Below are 24,606 nucleotides of genomic sequence, written 5' to 3' on the forward strand. Positions count from 1 at the left end.
TGCCCCCAGGCTGGCAGAGCTGTGCCCAGGAAGGGGCCGGGCCCCTGTCTGCAGCACATGGGCACAACTCCTGCTGCCAGCTCCAGAGCTGCTGAGAGCCAAAAAAGGCCCGGCAGCATCAGCAGTACCAGGAGGGTGGGGAGGAAAGGGCTCCCAGCAGGAGGGGCTGCCAGGCCGTGTTCCCGTGGCCTGAAGGGCTCAGCCTGAGCTTTGCTGCAGCACCGACTCTCCCACAGACCTTCCAAACGTGCTGGGGCAGGAGCACCAGTTCCCACCCTGAAAGCAGCCCAGACCCCCCAGCCCCAAGTGAGCCAGTGTCTCCACAGCCCCTCCTGGCACTGCAGAGCCCCCAGCCCCGCTGAGGCAGCACCCCGTGAGCAGACATTCTGATCAACACAGAACAAGCTCCCCCACAGAACACTCAACTCCCAACAATTCTGTGAGCAGAGCTGACTCTCCTGTCCCTTCCCAGGCTTTTCCAAGCATCCCTGGGGAGCTGCTGTAGATGGGAGCAGGGCTCTGCTAGCCTGGATTTCCTCATAAGGCACAGCGTGAGAGCAGCAACACAGGGCTTGATCTGTCCCGCGGGACAGGCTGGAGGGAACTTCACAAAGGGAGGGGTCTTGTGACCCCTCTCCCTGCTCAGGCTGTGCTGTCACCAGCTTCTGTCCCCCTCCCCCAGCAGCAGGGGCTGGCTCTGTCCCCAGATCCTGCACACACACATGTGAGAGGTTCCATGCACTGATTCCAAAGGGGGCTCCCAGGTCACCCCAGCACCTGTCTGGAGAGCACCTGGCCAGCACAGCAGCCCTGGGTGCAAGAGGTTCAGCTTGGGCCGAGGTGCAGCTCAGCCAGCAGGGCACTGGGCACCCCTGAGCTCCTGGTTCCATGCTCACTGCTCCAAGGTCAGCAAGGTTGGAGGCCCCTGAGCTCCTGGGCAGCAGCAGGGACATTCCAAACAGCCCCAGGGGCAGGTCAGGGCTGTGCCAGCACATGGCGGGGACAGCCAGACCTTGCAGGGCTCCCTGCCAGGGCAGAGCCTGATGGTGTTCTGGACCCCTCAGGGTGGCTATGCCAGAGCCAGGGTGTGAGCAGACCACAAGCCTGGCAGGCTCTGCAGCCACCAGACACGGGCTGGGCACCTGGCAGGAGCTGCTGGCAGTGGAGGGCCAATCCCTGGCAGCCACTGAGGAGGGTGACCACGTTCCAGCCTCGCTGCCTGAGGAGCAGCACAAGCGCCAGCCAGGGCCCCTGATCAATGCAGGGTGCTCACAGCTGGTTCCTGTCACCCACACATCTCCTGTGGCACATTCAGCTACTGACAGGGGTGTGAGAAGCTTCGAGTTCACCCTGGATCAGGGCCCATCCAGAGCTACTCATGGCCACAACAAAGCTGTAGAGGGCACTATGCAGGGATGTGGCAGCCAGTTCTTCCCCACTAACACTGAGACCTTCTCATAGTTGCTGAACCTGTGCTGTCCAGAGGGAAGGAACCCAGGGACAGAAAGGGGACAGCATGCTTCACTTCTCCAGCCCCCAGATCCTACCCAGGTGGCTGCAGGTTCAACGTGGGGCCAAGTGGAGGAAGAGCTCCATGGTGCTGCCACCGGGAACCAGGTGCCCCATGACTCCTGAGCTCAGGGATGGGGAGGAACAGTGAGGGAGACCTGCTGCTGGTGACTGCAGGCGCTGTGAGAGTGCAGGGGCTGGCCAGCAGTGCCCCCTGCATGGGCACACAGCACACATCCCATGGCCAAGGCTGCAGTGCCCAGACAGACACGGCAGTGCAGCTGCAGATGGATGTGGAGCTCAACAGCAGCAGGAGCCCGAGGAAGGCTGGTGGAGCTGTCCCACCATGGAAATGCAACCAGTTCTCTGTGTCTTTGCCTATGAGCAAAGACAGCTCCCAGCACAGCACCCATCCCACCCAGTGCTGCTCAGCACACAGGGCAGAGAGGGGCAGGGCTTGGAGCTTTCAGGGTGCACACCGAGCTCTGTGCCACCCTCCTCTCCTGGCACAGGAGGGAAAATCTCCACAGCAGATTAATTTCTTCACCACAGGCATCCCTGGTGCTGCCCCATGGTCCCTCCTGGGCAACAGCACCTCCTGCCCCATTCCACACTCCAGCACACACCACCCATCACACACCCAGAAAGGGCTGGACTAAGGGCTCCCCTGCCCTGCAGCTGGGCTCAGCACCCTCCTAACACACCAACGGCATCAAACCAGTCTGTGTCTCTCTTGCCCAGCTGGTACTGCAGCTGTCACACACCCTCCTGGTCTCCCAGGGTGTGGAGCAATCAGCAGTGCAGAGCCACGGCACCCCACAACTTCCAGGAACATGGAGATCTCAGAGGGAAATCCTAGACAGCGGAGCCAAAATCCACAGGAGGTGGAGCTCAGGCAGGGCAAACCGCTGTTTTACTAGAGAGCTGTGGATGTTGGCTAAACTGGTAGAGCAAGAGCTGCACTGGTTTCCACTGGAGTCCAGACAGCAGCAGTTCAGACATCCAAGTCCCTGCAGGGAATCTTCCATATTCCACAGCCTGCCAGTGTCCACCCAACCCTCTCCGCAGGAGAGCTCCTATCAGACACCTCATTTCCACTCAGAGCAAAGGTCCCTTTTCAGGAAGGGCTTTTCCCCTCTCTGTGCCCCCTCTTGCTCTCAGACCCGCCTGAAGTGCAGCACAAGCAGGAGATGCCCTGGGCAGTGCTGGCTCCATGCTCACTGCTCCAAGGTCAGCAGGGTTAGAGGCCCGTGAGATCAACGATGGCTTTAATAAAGATGGCATCATCACGCACGTAGGAGTTCTTGGCTTCCATGACGGACACGGGGCAGAAGAGGGGGCAGCCGCTGGCGATGTTCATCTCCGTGACGGGGCGCTGGAAGGACGAGGACGTCACGTCGGGGCGGAAGGCATCGATGATGTGCTCCCGGTTATTCTGGTCCAGAAGCATCAGGGTGACCTGTGGGGAAAGGTGAAAGCACAGAGGAGTGGCTGAATAAAAGACACATGGAAGCCCAGTCCAGTGACCTGCATGCAGGTAACCAGGAGCCACAGCCACCCTGTGCACCTGCAAATCAGAGAAATGCCTCTGAGTGGGACCAGCAGAGAACATCACCTCAGGAACATCCTGTAGAAACCCTCCCCATCCCCACATCCTGCCTATCGCTGGAAACTTCCCTGTGGCAGCACAACTCTGTCAGACTGACTGAAAACCTACACTCTCCTCTCAGAACTGACACTGCACTCAGGTACTTCCCTGAGCCAGGGCTGTTGTCCTCTCTGCATCTGCTTGTGCCCGCTCACTCCGCCTCCATGTGTTCCACAAACCTGCAGTGCCCAAGAGCTGGGATCTGAGCTCCTGACAGGGAATGAGCACCCACTGTCCCCAAGCTCTGAGGCCACCACAACCTTCCCTTGCCCCCAACCCTTGCAGAGGCTCTGTGCGATTCCCAACAGCCCATGTCACCCCCTTGCCCCACAGCACAGCCATTGCTCTCAGCACACCTGGGGAACCCCCAGGGCAGTCAATACTGCCTTGCCAAACGGCCCGGAGTGACAGTGCTGAGAAACTCAAGTGGGTGCTGAACCAGAGAGGCCATGGACGGGCACAGTGGGCTCTGCTCCAGACCCACCTTCTGGTTAAAGGGCCACCGCAGCAGCGCATCGTTAGGTCCCTTCATCACCACAAAAAACAGGGACAGGTGGGTGCCACGGCCGGTGCCGTCCCCATTCAGGTACACGCGCAGACACATCTTGTAGCCGTACTTGCTGGTGTAGAAAGCTGTTAGAGAAGAGTGGAACAGGCACAGTGAGGGTCCAATGCAGCACAGTCTAGCAACAGCAGATCTCTCTGAAATCTGAGCGCTCTGAAGTTTCGAATCTGGGAGAAGCCAGGTCTGGGCTGCACCAGAGGTGGTCTGGAAAGCCCAAGGCCAGGAAGTGCAGCCCCTGGCCTGAGCAGATGCTGTGCACAGAGCAGTCACCAGTCCCCTGGCTATTCCCTCACTGCCAGGGGAGATCTGCCCCAGATTTGGGCCAATCCTCCTGCACCTCAGGGCTGAAGGAGCTGTGGTTCATGGCAGCAACACTGATGAGCAGGAACAAATCCCCCCATAAAGCACCTGGCTGGAAGCACAGCACTCTCAGCACCTCCACTGTGAGCTGATGCCTCTGATCCGGGCAGGGGCTCAAGCAAGTGAATATTTCTCATTTGGATTCCTACAGCATGGCTTGGGCATGGCCAGGATGGGATTTCAGGCACTTTCCTTCCCCAGCAGTCCTGGGAATGCCTGTATTGTGACACTAGACCTGTGTGGGGTCACAGCTTGGAAGGGGACCTGCCACAAGTCACCCTCCCACAGTGGCATACAGCACATCTGGGACTGGCTGGGTGAGGCTCAGTGGGCACAGGCAGAGATCAGGGGTCACAGCCAATATTTTACTGCAGGACTTGGTGCTTTTCTCAACAGGTAGACTATGAATAGCAGAGACACTGTGCTCTCCCACAGGGTGAGGAGCAAGAGATCGGATCTTTGTCACTGCATCCCTCTTGGAAATGCCCAGCTCATTTCCTCCACTCCTTCCTCCCCACCTGCTTTACCCAAAAGCTCTCAGGACAGATGACCCCTTTGTTAGTCCAAGGAGAATATCCCCACTGGGCCTTCTCAGCACTCTCATCACCCTTTGAATGTAAAACCCATCGAGGAACAGAAGGAAAGATGGCTCCAGAGTGGTGGGAGCAGCCAGGGAGAGGGACCATGCAGCTGGGCATCCTGCTCTCTCTGGCCCAGGTGAGGAGACGAGCAAGAAGCCAGTAAGGCCCTGCCCCTTCCCCCCCAAGACTGATAGCCTTCACCCTGGCTTGTCCTGGGTCAGGCCCTGAATGAACCTTCCTTGAACAACTTGCTGTTTTTAGATCAAGACTTTGCCCTTTGCCAAACCCCGTGGCACTCTGTCCTCACAACACTGTAAGCAGTATCTCCACTTCCTTTTCTTTAACACAGATAACAGCTGGTATTTCCTTGCCTTTACATTTAATGCAAACCAATTACAGCCAATTCCCTTTCTCATCCCATCCACAGCCTGCATCTCCGTCCTCTCAGCCCTCTCTTCCCTCTTGGAACAGCACTGCTCTGCATGCTTCACTCTCCAAGATAAAACACTCCCTTCCATATGGAATATTTCTTTTCTCAGCCTGGCAGCATTTCCCAAGCAAAGGTCCTGCCATGAGACCCACACGCAGCTGAGATGCAAGAGATTTTGGGGACTTGGCACACCTGGAGAGAAGATGGCAGGCGAGCGGCCCGTTATCGCCTCCTGACGCTTCCGCGCAAACTCCGTTATCTTCCAGATGAAAACCCCATCGTAGGTGGAAGCCTCCATGTTGCGGATCTTCTCCTCCATCTCAGCCATGGCCAGGTCTTTAAGCCCAATGCTCCTCTCCAGCTGCCGGACCTGCTCAGTGGGACACGTGGTGCAGGTGAGAAACACGCAGGCCCTGGGGCCTGGGAGAGACCCCAGCAGCCCCTTGGGACAGCTCCTTAGGGAGAGACCTCCAAAATGGACAGGGAGCAGGGAGGGAGAAACTGAACAACATAAGCCAATTCACTGAAGCTTCCTTCTCTGGAGAAGATCCATCAAAACAGCTTAGTGCTTGAGCTGGGAACTTTCCCGTAGCCAATGTAAAACTCCTTCCAAGGAGCTGCTCCATTGGCTGAGCAGTACAAGAAGTGTGGATGGGGAAAAAATCCCCAATAACTCAGCATTGTGACAAAACCAAATTGAGAAAGAAAAGAACCTACACCCTCTGGAGGGTTTGTCCCTGCCAGCTCACACAGGGTCACGGCAGATCAGCTGCCCAGAGAGCACAGGTGCGCTGCAAACTGCACAGCTCCAGGTGCCAGGAACACCAGGAGCCCTCCACAAGGGACTGTGCTGGAGCAGACTGGTGGAGGCAGCTCCTTCACACCTCCAGCCTGTCACTGCAGGCAGCAGAACTGATGGCACTCCTTTGGCAAAGGCAGCACTCATTTGGAAAAGTCTGGAAGGTGAGCAGCCCCACGGATTCAGTGAGATGCAGCACAAGGAGATGCAGTGAAATTCTGGGTGCTCTGGCTCTTGTCAGAAAATTGTGCTGAGGAAGAACCCCTCAGTATCTCACTCAGTTTGATAATTAACAGAGGTCTGATGCTTTAGACAGGTCAGTTAAATTCCCAGCTTTTCCAGGGAGCTGTTGAGGGTTGGGCATAGGCACACAGGGTATTTTACTTCTGCCTTCAGATTTGTGGAGTTTCAGGACCAAGTGGTGAAGCTTTGCTAGCTCATGACACAGAAAGGAAACAGGAAACAACCTCTGCTGGGAGTGTGGGAACCCAGGTGAGCAGTTACACACCTTGTTGCTCAGCGTTTCGATTTTCTCCTGGTCCAGCCGGTGCTGGCGACTGTAGGCCTCAGCTGTCAGGGACACTCTCTCCACCTCCCGGTTAAGCACACAGACAATGTTCTCAAAGGTAGCTGTTTTCCTCTCAAGGGCCTCACACCTTCCCAAGAGCTCTACAGACCGGGAGAGCTCCGACTCCGAGCACAGTGAGTTTGCTCCCAGAAGTGGGGAACTGTTTTGTGATGAGGAAGGGACAGGAAGGGGCTTCAGGTCCCCAGCACCAGTCTTGAGGCTGAGCACAGAGCTCAGAAGCATGTAGAGATGCTCTGCCAAACACTTCCTTTCGTGTTCTGGGAGCTTTTCATTTTCCACCTACATGAAGAGAAATACATCCCCCATTCAGCATGTGCAATCTACACTGTCACCATCCACAGAACAAATTCCTCCTATCCAGGTTGTCTCTGTCCCTCTGGGACCCTCTCAGGATCCCCGGCCAGCCCTGAGTCCCAGACACCGGGGGCAGCCCAGGCACGGCCGACAGCAGGGAGACACTGTCTGTGCCCTGAGGGTGCTGAGGGGAGACACTGTCTGTGCCCTGAAGGAGACACTGTCTGTGCCCTGAGGGTGCTGAGGGCACCTGGGCTGGTGCCTTTGCAGCAGGAGACACATCGGTAGGAGATAAAGGGCCGGCTCTTAGCAGGGGTTAATCCAAGGTTTTATTCTAGGAGTCTCGAAGGAGCTCCTGCACCTCAGGGGGCTCCTGCTGAGAGCCCCGGGAGAGGTGCCAAGGTTACATTAAAAGGGAGGTGGAAACCCAAAGTAGAGAACATTTACTGACCAATAAGTGACCCTGAGGGATTGGTACTGGGGGATGGACATTTAGGACAGCGTATGGGGCAAGGCTTGGGGGGCTGACCCCTGGCCTCTGGCTGATCGCTCGACATCCTGGGCTGAAGCTTCTAGATGGAGGGGATGGAATGCTGAGTGATTGACAGAGAGCCAGGATGGGGGTTTGGGGGTGATCTCAGCCAGGGAGAGGGATTACACAGGAAAAGGGAGGGGGTACAGTTTGGGATAAACCATTTGGGAAAAATACGAGGATACAAAACCAAAGCTACTTCAAAGTATTACAAAGTATAAAAATACACTACAACACAGGTCACAACATCAGCTTTAAATTTACAATTTATAGGGGGGAAAAAACAAAGAAATAATGGAAAAATGTGTTTTGGTGGGGGTGGTTTGGGTTTTTGTTTAGTTTTAGAAATGTTTCAAATCACATACAATGAGGGTTGCTAAACGCTTCCCCCAGCTGTACTAGTCTGCTCTGCCTTCCTCCAACCCCTCCCAGAAAAGCTCTGTCAGATGTACCTAACAGCAACAAAGGACAAAGCCTCACATAACCTCCTGGAGGAGGGATTTATTTGAACCAGTAGGACCTGCAGAAACTAAGTGACATAGAGAAACGGCCTGGCCCCAGTACTTTGCTTACAGAATCACTGTAATCACAAGTTATTACACACTTGCTTGGATGTGAAGAGACCTTAAAGCTCATCCTGTCCAAGGGATCCCAGGACAGCCACAGCTCCTCTGGGCACCCTGTGCCAGGGCCTTCCCACCCTCACAAGGAACAATTTCTTTCTAAAAATCTCATCTAAACCTGACCTCTGGCAGTGTGAAGCCATTCCCCCTGAAAGTAGCATAACCACCCCAGTCCCAAAGCACTTAGAGTGCTCTTAAAGTAGAAGGAGATTTCATCCCACAGGAATTTAATCCCTGGGATGCGCAGATTCTGCACAGCAGATGATGTGAAGCTCCCTGTGCAAGGGGGTTAATCAAATACCTGAAGGAAAACAGATGTAACACACATGACAGTTTGGGCAACAGCAGTTTGCAGGAACTCTAATGCTAGGACTGAAAAGCCCCAGGGAAATCCAAGAGAGGAGCCCTTACCACCTCAGCACAGCCCACAGCCTCGAACCGGCACGGTACTTTGGATCTGCCACACGTCTTCACATGGTCCCGAAACTAGACAGGGAGGAAGGAGAGCAGTGTTAGATCTCACGTGTCCCTAGTGCTCCCTTGTCACCCCACAGACATTTGGGAAACTACAGCCAAGCTGAAGAATGCCCAAGCTATGGCTAATCACTGTCACAGTGCCCACTAAACCTGGGTTCTGCCCACCATCAGGTGTGACTTTCACCGGAATACAAATACAGCCCTGACACCTGAAGGAAGCCCAATTTCTCCTTCTCTTGATGGCTGGGAGGTCTCACTGCTCACCTGCACATGCAAGAGTGAAAAAGCAATGGGTACAGGATCAAGCTGTGGATGCAGAATAATGAGCTTCCCTGAGGGCTGAAGAATGGGAGGCACAGGCAATAAGCCCATGAAACAAGGGCACATTCATTTTGGGCACTTCACACAACTCTGGTAAGGACGTGCTACAGGTTGGTATTTTTACCTCCATCCCAGCATTACATTTCTGCTGAGAGGTGCCACTAACCCCTCAGCACTGAGATGACTCGTTCAGGTTCCCACACAGCACATGATTAATCCAATGAGCACTGTCACAGCTTCAGCTTGGGTTTAATGCACCTCTCACCATCAGATACCAGAGCTCTGTTCTGAACACCACCATATTCCCTCCCCACTTAACTCCTACATCTGCTACAACAGATGTCAATTAAAACTGATTTTAAACCACTTTTTTAGAGACTTCTAGATCCATGTGGCTTGTGTAATGAGTCAGATTACTCGGAGTTAACATGGCAGCAAATAATCAACAAGATTTTGGAGAAATAAACACAGGAGTTAATATTTAAACACAGAGTAGATCACCCATGGGGACTCCATGAGGTGGCTTCCTGCAGGGCTTCATCTCCCACCTGCAGAGAAGCTGGGCTGTACCCCAAACCCCAGCCTGCAGACAAGGTGGACTGTACCCCCACCTCTAGCCCCTCCTTATGCTGCCCGTTTGGAAGAACTCTTTTGCTCCTCTTTTTGCTGCCTCTGTTCCCCTGCCCTGCTAAAGGGCTTTTTCCAACACTGCTACTAAAAATATTTGACTGTAGAAGGCAAGATGGTTTCAGATGAATGTGCTTTTTGAAAATGTTCCCCAAAACTTGAATTTTTCAGACTCTTGAGCCTTGTTCCAGGAGCCAGCAGCCTGGAAATTCTATAGACATGGATTCCATTAAATTATTACTTAGATATCAATTAATATAGCTGGACATGGGCTCTGTTTCCAAAATTGCAGCAGTAGTTGATGCAGTTGATGCAGAGCTCTACACAGAAGATAAACCCATAAGTGAATTTTCCCACAGGGGCTCTGTCCCCATACATGGTCCCAAGGGAGGTGGCAGTGGCAGCACCAACACTGACCTGTGAGCGCCCCTGAGCCACATTACCTCACACCTATCCTATGGAAAACTCACATCCACATTAACAGCTGCCACTCAGTTGTTTTCCCCACTTCATTTCCTAATGGACTCTGTTCCTCCCTGCTGCCAGAATGCCAAACTCAGCCCATCAGGACACCAAATACCCCCACGGCACAGAGTCAGATGGATGGATACCTTCTCCCTGGGAATCTTCTTCCCACAGCCTTCACAAGTCAGTGGGAATTCAGGGCAGACTTCATCATGAGCCTGTGAAGGAACATACAGGAGATATTTGTCCTCAGATAAAAGGTTCATGGAGGTTCTGTGATAGGCACAATCCCAAGGGGCTGGATTTATGCCTTATTAGAGATGAACACTGGATTTACCAACCTACACTCAGACCTTAGTCACGCTGATCCCTCTGAGCTGCTGACTCATTGTGTGACCTCCAGGCTCCCCCAATTTTGGGTGCCTATGTAGCACCCAACCTCTATTTAAAAGATGCTACAATGATTTTTAAAAAATTCAAATTATTGCTTTGATGGCCAAGATAATCAACGGGAAACTCCATTAATGGCTCTGCCAGGAGAAGACACGTTGATGCAGGTTGAGTGGAGTGAGCCACTGCCTCAGCAGGATAATTTGGGTCGTTTTTCCACTGTAATGGTTATCAGTCAGCTGAGGCATAGGCCCCGTGACAGCTCATCACATGCCGGGCTGAGCTGTCTGATTGTATCTTCACATTTGAACTAGAATACCATTTTTCAAGCAGAAAGAAAACAGCTGCACACTGTTTTTAAACTGTTTCATTTACCAGTCCCTGCACACAAGCAATTGCCTCTGCAGCCAGACTCAGGGTTGGATGATGGCCAGAGAGGTTGAACAAACGATCAGGGCAACGTGATCCTCTGTCCTCAGTAGAGTCTTTGGCAACAGTGCTGGCTAAATGGAATGCTGGAACATGCCACTGCTTCTGTACCATTTCCACGCTGCTTAAACCTTCTTGTTCTACATCCACCAGTTGAAACAAGGCACTGGAAACACCATGAATATGCAGATCAAAACTCAAATTAAAAAATAAGAGCACTGAAGTCTCCTGCCACGGTAGGGACAGAAAAAAAATCCAACCAGGAGCATTTCTAATGCAGCTGTCTGAACCGAGGTGTTGGAAAACTTGGTCACAATGAATCTCTGTTACCTTCTAGGGGAACACACACAAACCTCACCGTGTCACACACCAGGAAGTGAAAAGTGAAACCAGCAGTAACTCCACCCCGGCTTCTTGGTCACTCTCTCCTTTTTATGCTTTAAGTGAGTAACTTAAGCTGAGAGTTTCACTGTGTGTCCCTGGAGAGATGACTGGCCAGCCAGCGGGGTCTGGAGGGCACTGCTGCCTGCAGAGGAGGAGGAGGCCAAGTGTCTGCCTTTATCCCACTCACTCAGAGGGAGTGAGCCCTTTTTCCTACCCACCTACTGCTCTCATGTTCTAGAAACACCCAGTAACATCTACCCCATGAACCACAAAGCACTGGCAGAACAGATGGTCTGGCTGAAAGAAGGAAATTTCACTGCAGAGGCAACTATTTTAAAAGGGAATATTTTAAACTTACGGTCTCCCATGCCAACATGTGGGTGTGAAACTACCACACTCCCCACCTCCCAGCATTTATCCTCCATCCCGATTCCCCTCTGCACCATGATGTAACAGCCAAGAATGGGCAGCCCTGCCTGCAGCATGGGAAGGAGCTCAAAGAGCAACTGCTGTGTATGTAAATAGTTAAAGACACCAGAGGCTTCAGCCAGCGCAGATCCAAACATTTCTGTATAAACAGTTTCAGGTTCTTCTGGAAACCCCTGTTCCTCCTGTCCCACGTGGGTGTCAGAACAGAGATAGATGGTATCACTCCTGGAAGAAATCCAACCGACCCTGGAGCCAAGAGCAGGGGCTGGCACTTGAGCCTGATCTGCCACACTCCACTCCCCCTGCAATGGGGCAATCCTCCTGTTTATATCTTTCCCAAACCCATAGCTGTAGCTTCTGCTACAGGGATAAGCACCACTCACACTCACATCCAGGCACTTGCTTGGAAAGTTTTTAGAAAGCTCCAAGTGGAGCTTGGAGCTGTGCATGGGACTAGGCAAGAGCAGGCACTCTCCCAGAGGGAAACCAGAATGGAAATCAAGCTGGACAGGGATCAGAGAGAGGGGACAGCCATGGAAGAATTCAAGTGGAGCTGGAAGACAATGGCTCACCCAGCAAGGCACACACCAGCCTGCAGCATCCAACAGCAGGAGTAGGAAAATCAAATGGGGCAGAGTTAACAGCCTTCAGCAACACCCGGTTCTTCCCACTGAATTACAACCAAAGCCGCTGATTGATCAATTTCCTTCCCTAATAATAAACAGTGACACAACCCCACAGCAGCCTGCCCATCACCCACCACCATCAGACATGTCATTCTCTGGCAGCTCACCAGAAAGGTTAGAAAATCAGAGACCGCTGCCCGTGGGAGGACCAGGGCAATGGAGAGGATCACAGTCAGGGACTGTGTGTGAGGCAAATCAGAATCACAGAATAATTGAATGGTTTGGGTTGGAAGGGACCTTAAAACTCATTTCATTCCACCCCACTACTGTGGGCAGGGACACCTTCCACTATCCCAGGTCATTCCAAGTCCCATCCAACCTGGCCTTGGACACTTCCAAGGGATGGGGCAGCCACAGCTGCTCCGGGCAACCTGTGCGTGGGCCTCACCACCCTCACAGGGAAGAATTTCCTGTTAACATCTAATCTAAATCTCTCCTCTTTTAGCTTAAAACTGCTCCCCCTTTTCCTGTCACTATCTGTCCATGTAAAAAGTCTCTCTACATCTTTTTCAAGCCCCCTTTAAGCACTTACAGGCTGCAGGGAGGTTTCCCCAGAGCCTTCTCTTCTCCAGGCTGCTCAAAGGTGCTGAGCTCTCCTCTCTGCCTGCAGGCCTACTAGCAAATGGAGCTGCCCGTGGGTACTGGGAATCTCCCACCTCAATATCAGGAAAGCAGAAAAGCTGTATATGATTTAAATTTGCAGTATTTGCAGACAAAGTTTCTCTCTGGACACTCCGGCAGCAGGATGAGGCCGTTTCATCCCGGCCAGCAAGGGCAGCACTCTTGCATTGCAGCTGTGCAGGGGAGTGAAGGCATACAGAGGGAAAAGTGAAAAGTGGGTTTTGGTAAGGGCAGCTGATCCCTGGAGCACACAGTGATCATTCCTAAGGACGCTGAGAGCAGATCTCACTGTGCTCTGAAGCTTCCTCATGAGGGGCAGCTCTGACCTCTGCTCTGTGTGCCAGTGACAGGACTCAAGGGAATGGCTGGAGTTGTGTCAGGATGAGGTTAGAATGGATATTAGGAAAAGGTTCTTCCCCCAGAGGGTGCTGGCACTGCCCAGGCTCCCCAGGGAATGGGCACGGTCCCGAGGCTGCCAGAGCTCCAGGAATGTTTGGACAGCACTGCCAGAGATGCCCAGGGTGGGGTTGTTGGGGTGTCTGCTGGTGTCTTGTGCAGGGCCAGGAAATGGACTGCATGATCCTTGTCCATCACTTCCAGCTTGGGAAATTCTCTGGTTCTATACAATGCCAGGGTGAGTTGCTCCCCTACTTCTCCCTCAGCCAAAAGGGAAAACTGCACTTTAATCTGATCACCATTTCATCTCAGGGCATCCCTAAATTCAATTTCAACTCTGGAAGAGGCTTCTGCTGGAAATCATTATCTCCATACTCTGGTGGACAGGACATGCCCCTGCTGCCAGGCTGCTCTGCTCATAACCTGCCACATCCATACAGGTCCAGTTTTTTATTTGAGGTCTTGTAACCATGCTAGGAATTCATCAGCATGACACTGGGCTCCCCCTCCAGCCAAGGGACACGGCAGGCAGCTGGGAAATGCCACTGCTGAAGCAGCTCCTGTGAGATACCTCTGCCAGAGCCCATGGAAAGGCCACAGCAAAGGGCAGGACTGGCAGAGGGACAAGGGACAGCAGGACAGGCTCAGAGTGATCTGCACGCTGCAGCTCCCCGGCAAAATCCCCAGGTCTTGGAAAGTCACTCCATCAGTCTCCTCTGAGCACAGCAACAGTAACCACAAGCAGGTTACTGCAAGGTTAGCTGGAAGGGAGCAACAAGAAGGAAACAAAACTACCAGGATGGCAGAGGAAAGCCAGCTGCCATGACACGGGGCTACGAGGGCTTGGGTGGTCTCCAGCCCCAGCACTGCCATGTGCAGCACTTGGCTTCTTGGACACAGTAACAAGGAAAAGGGTGGGCCCATGAAATTGTACAGAAAACATTGAAAATGAGTCTCCAGTATAAAACAGAGTTTGGAGGGAAGCCGAATCCTTTGTGCTAAGAAGCATCGGTTGCTTCGTGCGCCTCTGTCAGTTTCCCAGGGGCTCCAGAGCCTGCAAGATGGAAATGTGCCACACAGGGCAGGTGCTTTGGGATGCCCTGCTCCTCTGAAGTCCCCATGCCCTTCTGTGCTGCAGCTCCTCCTGCCAGAGAAGTCCTAAGCTGGTTCTATGCCAGGATTGCTTGAACCTTTCCCCATACAGGTGAGCCAGGCTACCAGGCACAGGGTGACCACACACCCAGGCCTTGTGCCTCTGCACGGAGCCCAGCAACACAAGGCTGGAAAGCAGGAACCCAGTCTATAATTCCCAGTGCCAAATGGGAATGGGAGCTTTCTGAGACCATCACACAGGCTGGTGCCAGACACAAACTCCTCCCTTACTGGGACATGTTGTTGACAGATCCAAGCAAGTTCACTTGGCATCATTTCAAAGAAACTGTCAAAACCAAAGATGAAGTTTGCATCACTAGGTACTGTTGGCTCCAGCTGGGCAGGCAGTGAGGGCTTGGGAACCCAGCACACCCTCACTGCTCTCAGTGCCCTGGTGCCCACCTGAGTGAGGACAAAAGGCAGAAGAAGCCTTGTGGGGTTTCCTGTGGGCCTGGCTCAAGCCTCTGTTCAGACCCAGGGCAGGAACTCTTGTTTTCAGTGTTGAAGTTTTGTTCATCAACTGTTAGGGCTCATCAGACAGAGGTTTGATTTGGGGATTGCTGGCAGAGGGACACGAAGGCAGTGTTTCAGGTACTGAAGACAAGTGTGAAGGCAAGAGTGATTTCTTGGCGCAGAGGAAAGTACAAAATGCATTTGAAGCAGTAGCAGGTTTTCTGTAATTTTTAAAAAAAGGTTCTGCCACTCCTGGTTGCTTTCAACTATGAACAAGCATGAAGTGGTGGTACACTCCAGGATGCTTTTTCCAAACGCCTCCACAATTCCCCCACCTGCATTCATGGTGAGGGGTTTCCTCACAGCATAGAGCCATATGAACCACACTTAGCACTCCCCTCCACTTCAAACCTCGTGACTTACAGCTTTTCATTCTCCAAGGAGCAGATGTCAAAACCATTAAGTTTTGGGTCACAAGAAGAAGGCTGAGCTGGTTTCAGAAGTGAAGAGCAGACCCTCTGCAGCTGGGGCTTTCCAATTCCCTCCCACGCCTGCTCTCTGGCACTCGCCATGGCTCTGCCTCCCACCATGGTTTGGACAGGAAATCGCTGGTGACTGGGCAGCCAGCTACACCAGCTACTGTGGGGACTGTGGCTGGGGTGTGCTTGTGGGCCTCAGCTCTGGCTCTGGAAACTATAGGTGTGTCTGATCCCTTTTCCAAAAGCAGAAGGTCCTTTTGGTCACATCCATGTGCAAGTCAGGGATTCTCTCACCAGAAAATTGTCTGGTCCTGCTGGAGCTAGCTGCAAACTGCACTTCACCATCAGCCCAGAATTTGGAGCCAAAACCTTCAGAAGAAGCCAATAAATGCTGCACTGGGTTTTAAAGAGAAGGCTGGTCACCCTGCTACAGAGCACCAAGTGCTCCTGCCACAGCACCTCAAGTGTTGTACCCCACACAGGCAACAATGATACAACACCCAGAGGAACAACTTTGTGGAGCAGGAGACAGGTGAACGAGCTTCAAAGACCAACAGCTCTCCTCTAAGCAATGTGCAAAACCCTGAAGATGAAGTTTCAGCCTCAGCTGAAAATCACCACCAAAACCCGTTGGGGCACTGCCGGGTTACAGCTGGGAAGGAGGGGCACGACACGCTCAGGGCCCCAGGAGCCCTTCTGAAGAGAGAGCTTTCCCTGGGTAAGGCATGGCAGGGGCTCCACAGCATCTCCTGAGTATGAACAGGGGGCAGAAAGGAATGCCTGGTTATCCTGTTCTTCTGGAGCCAGGAAGCCCCATAGCCCAGAAGGGGCTGCAGACATCCTTTCTGACACCACAGGCTTTTGAGTAACATCACCTGGGATCGGAGTTTTGCACCTTCTGCAGCCTTCCAGGTTCCACTTACAAAGAACTTTCTAAAATCAAAATGACAGCAACAAACTCGAGGAAAGCACATTGTTTCCAGCTTGTTCCCACACCTGACTGTTGCCTGGCCTCAGGAGCTGAGCTGATCTGAGCCCCACAAAACTTAGTTTAAACACCAACATCATGTTTAAGCTTAAAACTTAAAAACTTCCTAAACTTGGACAATTTCCTTATGTGTCAGTTAATTCTGCTTCCAGCAGAAGAGGGCTGCATTAAATTCCCTGTCTGGGGTAACCAAGGGGAATGCCAAAGCTGACCCCGTGTGCCCCCCTCCTCAGCCCCCTCCTCCCATCCCAGTCCTGGGGGGAGGACACAGGAAGGGAACTGGTGGGATGAAAGGCAATCATAAAAGGTGTATGAAAACTGATGCTGAAAAACAGGAGAGGGACATGGACAGCCAGAGGTACTGTAGGGTGGGAGGAACACACCAGAGCTGAGGAACTACAAACTCCCTCTCCTGGATATCACTGGGACTGTTTTTGAGATTTTTTCTTTTTGCTTTAATGGGCTGAATTTAGTTTCTGCAGCCCTTCTCAGACTTTGCTCTTGAATCTAAAGGCTCATGCCCACAGCCTGATTTTCAAAATGTACATGCAGACAGACTCATCAGTAAAAAAGGTCACTAATAAAAGGAAAAACCCTTCAGCCCCCTGCCCCAAACTACTTTATCCAAATGCCACAAAATATTTACAGACTCTGAAAAATGCAGCCATAAATCCAGACTTAAATATTTCATATGCTCCACACAGCTTGAAGCAGAGTGCAAGTCATGTCCAAGCAAACAGCACTCATTCAATTTTGCGTTTTCCTTTGAGAGCCAAACTTTAGTCTGAACAGAAAGCAAAACTGAAATCCATTTTACTCCTTTTCTTGAGGTTTAAGCTTTCCAGCTGCAGAACATGTTTCCCCTGTGTGTGCCCTGATAAGATTAGCAAATCAGAAGTTTGCAAGGGGAGAGCAGCCTCTCTCAGCACAACACACGATTTTAAAATTAGCAAACAGTGAATTCACTCTGAGGGACTTTCCATGTCCGGTCAGAAATAGCTCTGAGGTACTTTCCAGAGTGGGAGTGCTGAACTGCTGCAGGATGCTACCCACAGCACAGCTACGGATGCAGCTCCTCTGCAGCAGGCAGCTCTGCACTGTGGCCCTGCAGCCTGGGTTTAACCTTAGCCCAAGGTATCACAAGGCTCTGGGCTAACACAGCCACTCAACGCCTCCTTTCCCAGCCCTCTTCAGCGACACACATGGCTTTGGCAGCATGGGGACAGCCAGACCTGATTAAATGCCACAGCTCTTTGGCAGGCATGTGAGAGAAGATAACACAAGCCAGACCTTGCCTCCTCCCACCAGTTCCTAGGAAAGAGCTAACTTTTCCTGAGAGGGCACAAAATAACCTCCTTCCTTAGGCTGAATGCCACCAGGGCAGGCAGGAGAGGTGAGTCAGCCCCTGAGAGGAAACAGCCAGCACTGCTCCAAACCCTCACACCCTTTCTACCACACAGGACTCCCCCAGACTCATAAAACCCCTGGCAGGGAAGATATCACAGATGCCCCAGCCCCACAGCCCACGCACGCCAGGGCCACACATCCATCAATCATCCTTTGTCCCAGCAAACGCCTAACTGGGGTTTGGGAAGATCAAGTGGAGAGTGAAAACAAAGCACAGGCTCATCCATATGGGAGCTTTTCATCAGCAGTGTGCAAGGTTCTGAGGCATCACATGCTTCTGCAGCCCTGATCCCAGGACAGCTCGCTGCCCCTCTGAACTCCCAGAGGGAGCTCTGGCCAGACTCAAGCACTCTAACACTTGTCAGAATACATAGGCAGAACTTTAGGCAGCAGAAGATTTTTGCTGAGCTCTGCAAGAACACGTTAAGACTTTTCTTAAAACCAGAAGAAAAAGTTCAGCACAGCTCATCAGCCACAGCACAATCAACACTGGAAGTTGCTGACAGATAATATGGTTTAGTCTAATGAAGATGAGCTCACTATAATCATTGCAGAAGATATCGGACCTCTGGGCACCAGCAGAAATTAAAGCATGGAGCAAACAATCTGCAGACACCACCAGCACAGCCTGAACCTGAAACCTCAGTACCAGGGTACCCTGTTCCTGGACAGGCAATCCCCAAACTCTGTGCTGTGGTAGTGTTAAGCTTTTCATCTGACACTTCTTCAGTCCCACATCCACACCATGAGCCTCTCACAGATGTACAAATGGGGGTTCACAGCAGCAGAACCATTTAGCACCGACATCCTCATCTCTTGGACTAAACTTTGAGCACACAGCAGAAGGCTCAGACAGCAGGACAAGGAAGCAGAGCTGCAGAAGCATCCCTCTGCCAACAGGCAGAGGCACAGTCTGGGCAGAATGCTCAGGCCTGATGCACAGCTGTTGCTTCTTCCTTCCACTTTGCAATGTCAGGAGAATCCCAATGTTAGCCTGGACAGACCAAGGTTAAACCTGCTTCTGAAACACATCTCAGTCACTGTCAAAGCTCTGTAAACCACCAGGCTATGATCTTAATAAGGAGTGAGTGTGAACCACCAGGCTATGATCTTAATCTGGAGTAAGTGTGAAACACCAGGCTATGATATCAATCTGAAGTGAGTGTTAGAGAGAAATAAAATGAACTCCTCTTATCTCAGGCCTCCAGCGTGGCAGTTCTGCCATTCCAAGAGGGATGACAAAATTGTCCTTCAGGAGCCAAAAGCTTCACATACAGTCACACACTACAGACCAAGCACCCCCAGCCACAACTAAAATCTGGATTAAAAAGCTAGTGGGCTCCTCGAGGAGAAATGAGATGAAAAAACCATCCTGTCCAGCAGCCTTGTGTCCCAGAACAGTTTGGGGTGATGGGTGACAGTACCCAACATCCAGTCCCACTGTCCTGGTAGCTTTGGAGACAGTTGAAATGGGATCAGGTCATTTGCTGTGAGTTGATGGAGTCTGAAGAGTTTTAGGTTCACATAATGCAGAGAAATTCACAACCATTTAACGGCACAGCAATTTCTTGACAGTCTTGTATGGCAGAAAAGAGCTGCAAGGAGAGCAGGTGGTTCCCATCATGGAAGTAACACGCTCACAAGCAAATCCCTGTGATCACAAGCAAATCTGAACTGATCTCAGTCCAGCCTGTGCCCTCAGCAGGGCACACAAATCCTCATTCAGGGAACCTCTCCAGCTGACAGTAAAGTCCAGGGATTTGACAACTTTCCCCCACTGTCAGCGAGCACAGACAACACCCTGAGCCTTCCCCAAGAACAGAGGGAAGAAGGATGCAGATGTGCCAAGCCTTGCTTTGGCCGGTACCTCGTACTCTTTGATGGTTCCCTTCCAGGTGCAGCCGCTGTTGATGCAGACAGCAGGCAGACTCTCCACCTCCCGCCGTGCTGCATTGTCTGGGAAAGCCTGAAATGGCAAAACAAGCAGACCACAAACATCACTGAGGCACTGCAGTTTGGATCAGGACTTTGAATTCTTTCTGAAAACTCCTCCCAGACCAGTTGCCCCATCAACCCTTGGAGGTGTGTTAACAGCAACCAAATCTCTGTGACAGCTTTAAGTAGGGCACCACTACACACATGTGACCTGGATTTCAGCACCGAGGAGTCCAACACAGTAATCACCTTCTCACAGGTGAAGAAAAGGGTTCCTACGAATAAGGAGTTCTCAGAGCTCATGTTTTAAGCAAAAACTGTAACTGGTATTACTGACACCAGTGTTCTGTTAGGTTTTCTTCAATGTACATTTCCTTACCGAGCTTGTTTCCAAAATAGAAATTCCTTCCTCATATATTCCTTCCTGGATACAGCTGGCACACTTCTGAGGTCCAGCACTATCAGACAGAAAAATAATAATCAAACACAACGACAAAAAAAAAATTGTAAAAAAGATTTAACAATAAATTGACTTCTGGTAACTTTATGAAAGGACAGTGTTTTCTTATATTTAAAGCAACACATGGAGTCTTTGCTTGTGTGTATTGTTGATGCCTCTTTCTAATTTCTTTCTTCAGCCAATTAAACATTCTATTAGGCTTTCTTCAGACAAAGGTAGGAGTAAGATAGAACACAAAGAGACTTCTCTGGAAGCCAGTTTGTGCTTAAACCTCTCCCATTTTTACTCAACAGTGAAATGATGACTTTATGACTGTGATGAAGGAAAGAGGTGATAGACCTGGACTGCCTCCTCAATGGCAAAAACAGTGCAGGGGATTCTGGAAAAGAGAACTTTGAAGCATCAACAAAGGCAAGTCAGAGATTACACATTCCCTTAGAGAAGAGACTATGCTGAATCTCAATGACTGAACACAGCTCCCTTGGTGAGAAGGCTGTGAAAACAACCCTTCTCTCTGCTTTTGTTCTTGAAAACACCTTTTCAAATATTGTGCCTTCGCACTGGAGGCCCAGCAGTTACCTGATGATTCTCTTCAGGCAGTAGGAGCAGTAGCGATGGCCGCACTGCGCCTGGAACGGCCGCCTCAGGATGTTCTTGCAATCGGAGCACAGGTATTTGACCTCCAGTTTAGTTCCCAGGATCTCCTTTGCAAACCCAGGCTGGTTTAGATCCAGAGAACCAGGTGGAGAAGAGTTTGCTGCTGCCATGTGAACGAAAAGTTCTGGCTGTATCTCCAGAGACTGAAAATAAAAGCATTTTCTCCAACTGATTATAATTGCAGGGGGGTGATTTGTCATATAAACTGTGTTATCACAGATTATGAGACTGTCCTCCAACACAAGTAAACATATGGATGTAAACCACCCTAAACCCCTGCCTTCACCACCAAAATATGGGAGGAAACTTGAATTTAAGAACTAAATCCAGAACACAGAGACATGAAGGAAAGACCTAACAAATCTCCCTGTCTGAGCTGACTGAAATGCAGCCTGTTTAGAGATATCAAGACTTTTTGCTTTAAATAAGGTAAAAAACTGTCTTAAAGGTGGTAAGAAATAAATAGAATAAACTCAGTTCACCAAAACCCTGTTGGCCAGCACAGCTACAGCTTGTCAGCTGTCAGGAGGGACCAAAACTCTGCCCAGAGGCAGCTAGGCCAGCATGTTCCTGGGAGGAAGCTGGGTACACAGTGGAGCCCAGGTTTAGTGGTGGCACCCAATCAGGCACAAAGGGTTCCCCAGAGGGATGGAAAATGAGGACACAAGAGGCACGAGCAAACTGGAAAAAAAGGCAAAGAATAAAATGCTTTTGTTTTAGCTGCTTATGCATCTCATACCTTCATTCCCTGTGACTACATGCTACAGGCACCTAAAACACCTAAGGAGCACACCCGTGGAGTCCCCTGGTTTGGACGGGAAGGGAGTTTAAAGCTCACCTTCCACTGTCCCAGGCTGCTCCCAGCCCTGCCCAGCCTGGCCTTGGGCACTGCCAGGGATCCAGGGGCAGCCACAGCTGCTCTGGGCACCCTGTGCCAGGGCCTGCCCACCCTGCCAGGGAACGACTCCCAATTCCCAATATCTCATCGAGCCCTGCCCTCTGGCAGTGGGAAGCTGCTCCCCCTTGTCCTGTCATTTCATGTCCTTGTCCCCAGTCCTCTCCAGCTCTCCTGGAGCCCCTTCAGGCACTGGAAAGGGCTCTGAACTGAGGTCGCCCCGAAGCCTTCTCTTCTCCAGGCTGAACGCCCCGAGCCCGTCTCCGGGAGGAGCCCCCTCGAGCAGAGACACCGCGAAGCGGAGAAGAGCCCAGGGCTGCCCCCGTGTGGCCCGGACTCCCCGCGGCCAAGAGAGCTGTGCCGGGCCGGGCTCCAAGCGGAGCGAGGCCCGAGCCCGCCGCTCCCTGAGGGCCCCGCACTCACCGGCCCTCGCTGCGCGCCCCACCGGAAGCCCCATCAGGCCCCGCCCCCGGACACGTGTGGCGAGCCCGGGCCCCACCCACTGCCACGGGAGCGGCCCCGCCCACGGGAGCGGGCCGGCCCCTGACACCCCCGACACCACCACCCAGCCTTGCACTCCCAACACCTCCACACCGACACCCTCGACCACCCAACAACACCCACCTCTGCGCCCCCAATGCCCCCAACACACCATCACCCATCCCTGCATCCCCGACGCCCCGACTCCGACAACCCCACCGCCACCCACGTCTGCCCCCCCAATACCCGCACATCAATCTCTGTCACCACCCCACTGTCACACCCAGTTATGCCCCCTGCCACTGTCACTGTCACCCCCTCAGTCACCTCCCCTCAGCTCCTCAGTCACTCCCTTACCCCGTCCTCTGTCACTTCCCCAGCACCACTCCTCGCTGACTTTCCACTGTCCCCTGCCATATCCCTGCTTCAGGCGACCCTGCTGGGAAAGAGCCCAGATCCCGGGACACCCTCACACTCCCCCAGGACTACTCATCTACCCGCTGGGTTCCCTCATCCCTCCCCTGAGCCCACCTCATCCGCCTCCTAGGACCTCCTGGGTGCCCTCGTCCATCCCAGGGGCTTCCCATCCATCCCCTGGGACCCCCCCTCACGCATTCATTGCATTTGCTGGAGAGGGAAAAAGACGGACAGTGGTGCTCAACCTGACCCACCCACGGTCCCATCGGAGACAGCCATCTCCCGCTGCACTCCACAGGTGAGCAGCCCCTGGTCCCTTGGAAATGGCCCGGAGCGTGCACCTGGCAGAATTGTTTTAAAGTCACTTTTGGCCATTTTGGGTACCAGTGGGCCCTCGCCTACCTGCGCACAGAGTGTCATGGCCACCTCGCGTCCCGTGGCGCGGCTCGGGGGACAGGTGGAGGTCAGCGGTCGGGAAGGATGGGCGGCGGCAGGACGGAGACGGCCGGACGGCGATGGCAGGAAAAATGCCGTGAGGGGGAAACGCGCGGCGCAGTCCGCACTTAGGTCACGGCGAGGTGCTTTTCGCAGAGGAACTTGTTCGGCAAAAGGTCACAGCAGCGAGATTTGTCACCCGGGATCCCCAGCCTGCCTGCCCCCCTAGCCTGGCTCCAGCGCGGGGGCTCCGGGGTTTTACCGCCCGCTGCGCCGCCGATGGGCGGGTTCTCACTGCGGGGAATTCACCCGGGGCCGGGGAAATCCTCGCCGTCAGAGCAGTGACACAGCGGCCACGGCGACTCTCCCGGGAGCCTGGCTGCGAAGACGGGGCCGGAGAGGAGCGGGTCGAAGTGAAGGGCTCGGCAGGGCCACGGGGGGCTCCGGGACACCGAGCCCTTGGCGAGAGGCCAGGTGCTGCTCAGGCACCATCAGGGCGGGATGCTCCCTGTCAGGGAGCCGGGGACGGTGCATCCCTGCGTGTGTCGGCACCGGGAACGGCACGGGCACAGCTCCCGCTTCACCCATTGCACTGCAACAGCCCTTTGCCCAGCACAGCCGGTCTGCGAACACCGGCATGGAAAACTTGGTGATGTCATCTATCGAAGAAAAATCCTGTCTGCATTTCCTGAAATGACCGTGACCTGGCAGCAGGACGTGCTGTTCCCAAAGGGACAGGAAACCCGCACCAAAGGCTTGCTCGGAACGCCCGCCGCGGCACGGGACCATGGGGCTGCTCCCAGTCCTGCTGTTGCGACAGCCCGGCTCCAGCACACGGCCCGAGGAGAAAGCCTTGCACCCCGCCAATGTCCCACTCCGGAGCTGCTGTCTCCTGTTCCCTGGGAGCCGGGGCCAGGCGCGCTGCGGTGACAGATGACAAATGCAAACCCCCGGGCCGTCCAAGCACCTGATTTCCGAGCAATGCCTGGATCATCACCGTGACCGGGCTCTGTCCACTCATCCTGCGCTTTGTCATGGAAAGACCCCACAAAAATCCACCTAGGGAGCGTTAACTTTGTGCCCTCTCGCTTCAGAAATGACGAGAGCAGGAGCAGCTTTTCATGCCTTTACTGCGACTGCGTAAATTTCTGGGTGATTCTGATGCAGTTTAGGGATTTTCATCGAATCACAGAATATCCCCTGATCTGGAGGGACCCACCAGGATCCCCCAGCCCAGCCCGTGTCCCTGCCCAGCCCCCCCAGCAGCTCCACCCTGGGCACCCCTGGCAGCGCTGCCCAAAGGCTCCTGGAGCTCTGGCAGCCTCGGGGCCGTGCCCATTCCCTGGGCAGCCTGGGCAGTGCCAGCACCCTCTGGGGGCAGAACCTTGCCCTGAGCTCAGCCTGAGCTGCCCTGGCCGAGCCCCAGCCGTGCCCTGGCTCCTGTCCCTGTCCCAGAGCAGAGATGGGAGCTGCCCCGCGGGAGGAGCTGCAGCCCCAGCGAGGTTTGATCTCAGTATCGCCTTCTCTGGGCTGAACCAACCCAGTGCCCTCAGCCACTCCTCCCTTGGCCCCTCCGGACCGTCCCCATGCCCGTGTCCGTCCTGTGGACGCTCTGCCGGGCTCCCCGCAGCACGAAGCCCCCACGGCACAGCCCGGCCCAGCCCCGCCGGTGCCCGCAGGCGCGCCCGGGGCC

At 53.3% G+C, this 24,606-nt stretch overlaps 1 protein-coding gene across 3 annotated transcripts; it reads right to left on the reverse strand.

Annotated features, from left to right (window-relative positions):
• Positions 1-2,715: 2,715 nt before the first annotated feature.
• Positions 2,716-24,100, reverse strand: TRAF2 (TNF receptor associated factor 2). Of its 3 annotated transcripts, none has more exons than XM_059486608.1 (10): positions 22,881-24,100; positions 20,609-20,829; positions 19,949-20,027; positions 19,502-19,600; positions 9,967-10,038; positions 8,342-8,416; positions 6,401-6,760; positions 5,286-5,463; positions 3,642-3,790; positions 2,716-2,968 (listed from the first exon to the last, which is right to left on the reverse strand). In XM_059486608.1, the coding sequence occupies exons 1-10, from the start codon at positions 22,896-22,898 to the stop codon at positions 2,750-2,752; spliced, it is 1,470 nt and encodes a 489-aa protein (XP_059342591.1). In that variant the 5' UTR covers positions 22,899-24,100; the 3' UTR covers positions 2,716-2,749. The 3 variants fall into 3 exon arrangements, with proteins under 3 accessions (XP_059342591.1, XP_059342592.1, XP_059342589.1); XM_059486609.1 differs by lacking the exon at positions 22,881-24,100 and adding an exon at positions 22,005-22,037; XM_059486606.1 differs by lacking the exon at positions 22,881-24,100 and having other exon boundaries at positions 20,609-21,631.
• Positions 24,101-24,606: the final 506 nt, after the last annotated feature.

The sequence above is a fragment of the Ammospiza nelsoni genome, chromosome 20 (genome assembly GCF_027579445.1).
Source record: "Ammospiza nelsoni isolate bAmmNel1 chromosome 20, bAmmNel1.pri, whole genome shotgun sequence".
In the NCBI taxonomy this organism is placed as follows: domain Eukaryota; kingdom Metazoa; phylum Chordata; class Aves; order Passeriformes; family Passerellidae; genus Ammospiza; species Ammospiza nelsoni.

What these genes read in the sequence shown, in the direction of transcription:
- TRAF2 (XM_059486606.1), bottom strand. Translation starts at nt 20,886, where the DNA reads ATGACAAATCACCCCCCTGCAATTATAATCAGTTGGAGAAAATGCTTT. An exon ending in GAACCATCAAAGAGTACGAG is followed by an intron (nt 10,039 to 19,501) that starts GTACCGGCCAAA and finishes GTTCCTTCACAG; the next exon opens with GCTCATGATGAAGTCTGCCC. An exon ending in CTGTGGGCTGTGCTGAGGTG is followed by an intron (nt 6,761 to 8,341) that starts GTAAGGGCTCCT and finishes CTCTTCATGTAG; the next exon opens with GTGGAAAATGAAAAGCTCCC.